Genomic DNA, 7,767 nt, shown 5'->3' on the forward strand with positions numbered 1-7,767 from the left:
TCACTTTTTTAGAAGATCACCACCAGCAGAGTCAGGGGGAACGCCAGGAGCAGGAGTCGAAGAAGAAGTCGGAGGAACGGTAGAAGAACTCGGAGCGTCCTTAGAGTGAGGAGGGGACTCTATGATCCTTTGCCCCCGAGTCTTTAAATCAGACTCAGACTCCACTATGGGGACAGGAGGATCCACGATGGCACCATCAATAACAATCTTATCAGGGTCCAAAGGAGAAAGGTCCAAGTCAGGAGCAATAACTCCGACCTGTTCCTTGAAAATCCTCCAGGCCTCATCAGCACCATCCGCAATAGAGTCCTCCAACTCGGTATAGGCCTTCCGAGCGTTCAGCAAGTCATTTTTTACAGACACAAGATCAGCAAACAAACTGTTGTAGCTGGCTTGCGCTGCTTTCCTCAAATCCATCTCCATGTTGCATTGGGCTTGCAACTTCTTCCCCTTCTCTCTGAGGTTGTCCCTCTCCTTCGTCAGTTTGGCGACTTTCCCCTCCAACTCCTTCTCATGCTCCTGATATATACGAAGCCTACCCTCCAGCTCCTCGACCCTCGAGGTCGTCCCTAAAGAGCTGATGGGAGTCTTCTCAAATATATCCAAGAGTTTGCCACAAACCCCCGCCGTCTTGAGACTCTCCTCAACCACAGTAGTGAGGTAGTGCCGAACAGAAACATCATCCATACTCATACGAGCATGAGGATAGATGTTCTTTCGGACGAACGCAAGAGCGTCCGCCTCACCAGAAGCGCCAGACTCTAAGGTCTTGCGCTTCTTTGGCTCTGGTTCGGGAGTAAGTCGGACGGGAGGGGGTGGCAGAGAAGAAGCAGAGGAAGAAATTACAATAGGTTGAGAAGGAGTCCCAACGTTCCGAGGAGGAGGAGGGGGAGAGACAACCGTCCTAACACCTCCAGACCTGGCTCGAGACTTTGCCTTGGCTTCCTGAACCCTCTGGTAAGATCCTTGAGCGTTTTTCTTTGCCATCTCTACAAAAACAAATTAGTAGCTAAAATCAGACAAAGTCGGTAAAAGAAATTGCAAGTCGGAAATAAGCGAGAAACGCAAAAAGCTACCTAATTGTGACTGGACAAAGGTCGGCGACCCCTGGAGAAATTTTTTAGTATCCAAGTATGGGGCCCTCCCCCACGCTTCTCGGAGGAACCCCACAATGGCTGCTTCTACCTCATTTAAGTCATCCAGACCATATTTCTCGCAAGGGGAGGCCTCCAGCCAATATAAAGGAAATCGAGGAGAAGAATGATCATCCAGGAAAAAGGGATGGTGACCCTCTACAGCTTGCACTTTGAAAAAGTAGTTCTTGAAGTCATGAAAGGACTCGTCAAAAAGGGTAAAAAGTCTCCGACCTTGTATGGCTCGGAACGACACCCACTGTTGTTTATTGTTTAGCCCACTGAAGGGTTTTGTCATATGAAAAAGATGGAAAAAAAATCTTTAAAGAAGTCGGGAACTCTAAAGCCTGGCTGATAAATTGATAAATTTTCAAAAAACCCCAAGAGTTGGGGTGAAGCTGGGTGGGAGCGACTCGACAGTGATGCAAAACAGATATCTCAAAATTTGAAAAAGGAAGAAAAACACCCAAACGGGTGATCATGCATTCATACATAAAGAAAAAATGAGGGGCCGCCTCATCGACTCTTCCAAAACAAACCCGGTCTTCAGGACCCGGGACTACCAATTCATATTTTGGTTCGTCATCCTCAGAAGTACAAATTCTGTGATGAGTGCGAAGGTTGGTAATGAACTCAGAATCGACTGAGGGCTCCTCCCCTAGGACCGTGACATCAACCCAGTGAGAGAGAGCATCTACAGAAGCCATTTCTTTTTATAAAAAAAGGGGGGTAACAAAACCTACAAGGGGAAAAGAAAAATCACCAACACGGTCTCTAAAGGGAGGAGGATGCGAAACTAAAGTCTATAAATCAAATTTATCTACTAAGGCATATTAAAGAACTAACCTTTATCCGGAAATAAGGGTTGGAAGCAAAAAGCCTTCGAAGACGCAAGAACGCAGCACGAACGAATGCAAGAAAAATTTGAAAGATCGCAGAAACGAAACAACGAAAGAGAGGGAAATTATTTATAAGAACGTTAGGGGCATAACGGTAAAATCGGGGCAATCATTAATGAAGATGCACCATTACCAAGGCTATTAAATCCCTACGCACACCTCTAACGGACACGACGCTTGATTGGACGTAACTGTCAGAACCAAAAGGTCACGAAAAATCACGTCGGTTTTCAAACCATCACGTCGGTCCTCTCACAAATCGGCTATGACCCCGAGTTGAATACTCGAACCCAACTCTTAAAAATAAATTGGGCTCGAGTAGGGGCACTGTTCATACCCTGGCCCAATAAATAGGGCCCTGGATCCAAGTAAAGAAGCCCAACCCAAAGGGATTGGCCCTCCCCCAGTACCAGCCTTCATCCCCAGAAGTCGGTACTGAACACGACCTGCTCCAAAGAAGTCGGATACGAGGGTTAGCTGGCAGATAACACTCATTCGAATGAGTAACTGCCCCTAGAAACTCTCTAACCACTTCATAGAGCCATATCTTAACCTCCCTAAGATATGGGAACGGTTATCCACCTAAAAAGGTGGCACTACTTCAGCGGTGGTTATTGGTTCACCACTATAAATACCCTGACATCCCTCAGGTATCACTAAGTCCCAATACATTCTCAACTTGCTCACACTCTTGCTAACTTAAGCATTTGAGTGTCTTTGCAGGTACCACCCCCCATTCTTCCACACACACAAGTCGGACGGAGGAACACCGGGTTTCAGGATCGCTCGATAGTCACCTCCCTCGCGCGTTTGGGCCAACCAACGTCATCCGGCCCACGAATCTCTGGTTACCCACCGTAACACTATACTTTTTTTTATTTTATATATATTTAGCTAATATTTATTTTTAAAGTCATCAATGAAAAAAATTTATATAAAAAATTATAAGATTTATTTTTTTAATACATATGTTATATATTTATTAAAAGAAATTTTTTTAAAATGTATTAGTAACAAAACATTTTTCTTTAATACAATGGAAATTAATTTTTAAAGTTTAATTGATTCCATATCGACCAAAAATTGATAATATAAGAAAGTAAAAATGTAATCATCCTTACTCCTTAGATTATAAAAACACGTGATCGGATTTTTTATTACTTTTACGAAAAATAATATTTTTAAAATTTATTAGGTGTTATTAAGTTGTTTAAAAAAAGAATTTTTTTTTATTTTTTAGGTGTTTGACAAAATTTTAATAGTAAAAATAAAAATTTTAAAAATAAAAAAATATTTTTAAAAGCTATAATTATATATATTTTTTAAATTTATTTATAAAATTAATAATGGATAAAATATTAAATTGGTTTCCTACGTTTGGACGTAATTCTATTTTGGTCCTTAAGGTTTAAATGTCCTATTTGAATCCAAAAAAGTTTTATTTAGTTTTAATGTAGTCTCACCGTGAGGTTAAAGTTAAATAATTAACGGAATGTCCTACATGACAGCAGTACAAGAATAAGGTTGATAATCGGAAGTACAAGTACAAGCTCCAGAGGCGGTCGATAATCTGATTGACCTTGTTCTTATAATGCTAATTATTTAACTTTGACATCACAATAAGACTACATTAAAGCTAAATAAAACTTTCTTTTAGATTCAAATATGATTTTTTAAACCTTAAGGACTAAAATAGGATTACCCTCAAACGTAGGAGACCAATTTAATATTTTTTTTACCCAATAATAAAATATTTTTAACATAATAAAAAAACAAAAAATATTTTTATATTTGTTTTGTCGATTTTTTAGCAAATCGATGGTGGTTCGATTCTAATAGTATAGGAGCGAAATCTACCCCTCTTTTGCGTACCAGTTTTCTAGAAGTGCATCAAAGACCCTCGAATTAGACAGAATTAGAGAAAATGACTGAAGAAACAACAAGTAAATAAAAGGTTTTGAAAATAAGAATGACTGAAATCGAAATGGTTTGCATTGAATTTAAATAAAGCAATAACAATGCGAGAATGTAAATTTGAACAAGGAAATTAACTGTTGTTTGAAAGATAAATTTGCAAGTAAAGTAAAGTTTGCAGAAAATATAAATGAAAAATGAAAACAAGTGGAAGGAACCCTACAGAAATTTGACTCGAAGCAGACTCAGAAAGTCACTAAGAGTGAGATGTGAGTGTGCGTGACTAATTTTTGAAACGAAGTTCCAACCTCGGTATCTTCAAACCTTATAGTATTTATAACCATTTCCGTAACCGATCAATTCGAAGTGACACTCCCGCATGTGCAAAAATGTGGGTAACCTGTTCCCACTCTTTCCCTGATCTGACGATTACAGAATAATCTTCGATTTCCAAAAATCTTCGATCTTCTTTACTCGAGTAACTCCTCGATTTGCTGAACTAATCAAACTCTTACTTAATGTCCCTAAAATACGTCTCCTTCAACACCAACTTCTCTTCCAAAAACTTACTTAATAATTTGAACTTCTCCTTCGAATTCAATAATTTTTTACCAACAGTATTATTTGTATCCAATTATAATTGTTAGATAAAAAATATTTTTACTTACGATATCCAAAACATAAAATTTTTGTTTTTCTAAAAAATCTTTTTAAGAGATCAGTAAAAAAATTTCTTTTTGTAAAAACTCACCTAAATAAACCCTTAATATGAAGTTAAAATAATTTAAATTTTGATATAAATAATCTTGATAAGTTTTAGAATAATTTACATCTTTTTAAATAGTTGATTATTTAAGAAGCATTAGTTAGTTTGTTATTTCAATCATGTTGGTGGCATCCAACTTAATCAAAATACTGTTGTTGGTGATGTTTCTCTTCTCTCTGTTTTTCTTTTTGGTAGAGCCCAGGCAACAAGAAAAAGAAAATGTAAGACTTCATGTAACTGTCTCACTCAACACTTAAAAAGAGCTCAATATCTCGATAAAAGAATTTGATCTTTTAATCCGTTGATTTTCTCCGTTAATGGGATTATAATCCATTTAAGCATTTTGTCCGCAGCTCAAAAGATGCACGCTCATAATTTAATTTGCAGTCCGAAGTCGACCTTTCAATTATTCCACACAAAAACGATGCCCACAATGTTGAAGGGATAAAAAGGAGCGCACACTGAACTTGCAGGAACACCGATCCAAGAAAAAATTACACTGTTTTATCATAATATTTATTCAAAAGCTTAAATTGATAACTGATTGAGTGCTAATGATGTCCTTTAACAGCCTCATCTTCCTTATCTTTCCTAGCAGCAGCTCTTATTTTGCGCTGTTCTTCCTTGTAAATCCTGTTTCTTCGTCGAAACTGCAGGAAACAATAAAAACCAAAATAAGTGATCACACATGTCATAACTCATCACACAAATTTACTTCAGAGTGGCACTGAAAACAAGCCTTGTATCCAACCCAATACACTTATGTTACATTATTTTCACGAATTTAAATCCTCTAAATTTTGAATTTTTACTTTAGAGGGTAAAGTGTGATCTCTCACCCTTGAACAGTTTCTCTCTCATATTTTTTTTTGGTCTCACCTATGAAATAAATGGTGAGAGATCACACTTTACCAACGTAAAATTCAAATTTAGAGGATCCAAATCCGATTTTCACAATGCTGAGGCAAAGTAAATTCACAGCTTTTTCATTTTGTTAAGACTTGGCATTCTCAATTGATATTAATACCTCAACCAAAATGCCAGAAATACATTTTCCACCAAAGTAAGCTTCAAGAGAAAATATTTTAAGGATAAGGTTATAATTACAGTACTGTTATATGCTTAAAATTAGATACTCGATCCTTATTATCATTATTATTTTTTAAAATCCCAAATGAGCTAACAATTTTCAATTTCCACCCATATTTTGGTTCTTCCCAAAAGCACACCTCTTCTGTTCACCACTCCCGATGTATGGGATATTTTATTTTTAAAAAATGAAAGAAGCACTCAAAAGACTAACACTAAAAGTATACATCTAGTTCAAGAGCTACGTTTGAAGCAATTTAACTAGAGACGGAAAACAAGGAATTGACGATAATGGAGCCATGGTACCTGATTATAAGTTTAAAACATTCACAATGATAAGCATGAATGGATTGCTTTAAACAGTTCATGAATGCAAGAGAAGAACAACTTCAAACATCACTCAACGCAATGTCTATATACTATTTCTGTCATTCATAAACCAAGTATATTTGTTTTATGTCAGCAATACTCATCATATGTACCATATGTGAAATTTTCACAAGCTTGGGATTCACGAGGCATACTAGAATGAAAATAAGTCCGATAATCCTTAAGCATCTAATCAAATAGCTAAACAGCACTGTATGATAAATTCAATTAACACAACAAATCTCTGAAATCATCCTATAATCATCAGCATTATACATCCTAGAGTAGTGTGTTGAAGTAAAACTATAAGAGAACTAAATATGATCCTTTAATAATTTTAAGCCATTCAGTTTAGCCTAATAGCTAGCAGAGGATAAGCCATTATCCATTGTTAATGGAATATAAGCAACTTGATATAAGCCATTATCCATTGTTAATGGAGTATAAGCAACTTGATATATATTATGTAAAAGAACTTTACTCTAAAATAAACCTACAGCAAACCCAAGGAAATCCACTGTCCCTGGCCAAATCAAGAATAAAATGGAAGGCAACAAAATGAAGCACGAAAGAAATCAGAGAAGCCGAAGAGATCAGCACAACTCTGCTGTGTCGATATCAACTCAAAGACTGATATGGAATGTATGATTGCTAAAGGGAAAAGACATAATTACAGTTATACCAATATCCCAATACAACATAAATGTGGAAACAGGGCAAAAACACAGGATTTGAAGTGCAATATAGAAATATCATAGTATCGCTTTATTCACCATGTCTAAATGGATTGGAAACTCATGACCATGAGAATTGATAACATTACGAAGAGTAGCATAATTTATCGGGCATGCTCTGATTTTGTGCCCCATAGTACCTGCCTTGGGCGATTTATGAAACCGCTACTTAACAAAATGACCAAAACATGAAGATAACAGATAATATAAAGGCTTAAAGATCTGAAAGCGCAGCACGAATGAAAGTGGAATTGAATAGAGTAATTGGGAATTAGGGTTTTGGAGAATGAAAGAGGAAGGAAGGAAGCAATGAAGAACGAAACAGAAGAACAATAATAATAATAAGAAAGAAAGAAGACCTCTTTGGAGTGATGGAGGCACTCGAGGTAGTCCTCGCGGAGGAGCTCGCAGTCCTTGGGCTCACGGCAGCGAGACATGCATTCGCTGAAGTCAATCCAGAAATCATAGCAACGACCTTTGTTCCCATTGATTCCCCACCCTGACGCCATCCTCACTCAGATCTCTCCTTCACTCTCCTCCTCTGCTTTGCTTTCTTTCTTCTCGCTACTCAACAATGCCTCTGATCTCCTTCACTCTCCTGCTTCAAACCACCATCACCATTACCTCACCCTAAATTACCAAAATGCCACAACCGTTTTCCCCTTCTTCAGTTCTTCTCCCTTTTATCCTCGCCTTATTTATTTATTTATTTATGGGTTAACGAACAAAAATACTCCCAAATTACTTAAATGCTTACAAAAATATACTTAAATTTTATTATCAACAAAAATATTTTTAAATAATTTTAAAATACAATAAAAATATTCATCAGTAAATATATATTTTTAAAATATATTTTGAAG

The 7,767-nt window shown here is 36.8% G+C and overlaps 2 protein-coding genes across 2 annotated transcripts; both read right to left on the minus strand.

Moving 5' to 3' along the window:
* LOC148554543 (uncharacterized) lies at positions 1-987 on the minus strand. The gene has a single exon (XM_088491461.1). It carries the CDS (start codon positions 985-987, stop codon positions 1-3), a length of 987 nt encoding a protein of 328 aa, XP_088347587.1.
* A 4,105-nt stretch (positions 988-5,092) lies between these two features.
* LOC107645638 (NADH dehydrogenase [ubiquinone] iron-sulfur protein 5-B) lies at positions 5,093-7,559 on the minus strand. Its single transcript, XM_016349716.3, has 2 exons — positions 7,264-7,559; positions 5,093-5,362 (listed from the first exon to the last, which is right to left on the minus strand). Exons 1-2 carry the CDS (start codon positions 7,411-7,413, stop codon positions 5,264-5,266), a joined length of 249 nt encoding a protein of 82 aa, XP_016205202.1. The 5' UTR covers positions 7,414-7,559; the 3' UTR covers positions 5,093-5,263.
* Between the last annotated feature and the right edge of the window lie 208 nt (positions 7,560-7,767).

The sequence above is a fragment of the Arachis ipaensis genome, chromosome B6 (assembly GCF_059453495.1).
Source record: "Arachis ipaensis isolate K30076 ecotype BB chromosome B6, ASM5945349v1, whole genome shotgun sequence".
Classification (NCBI taxonomy): domain Eukaryota; kingdom Viridiplantae; phylum Streptophyta; class Magnoliopsida; order Fabales; family Fabaceae; genus Arachis; species Arachis ipaensis.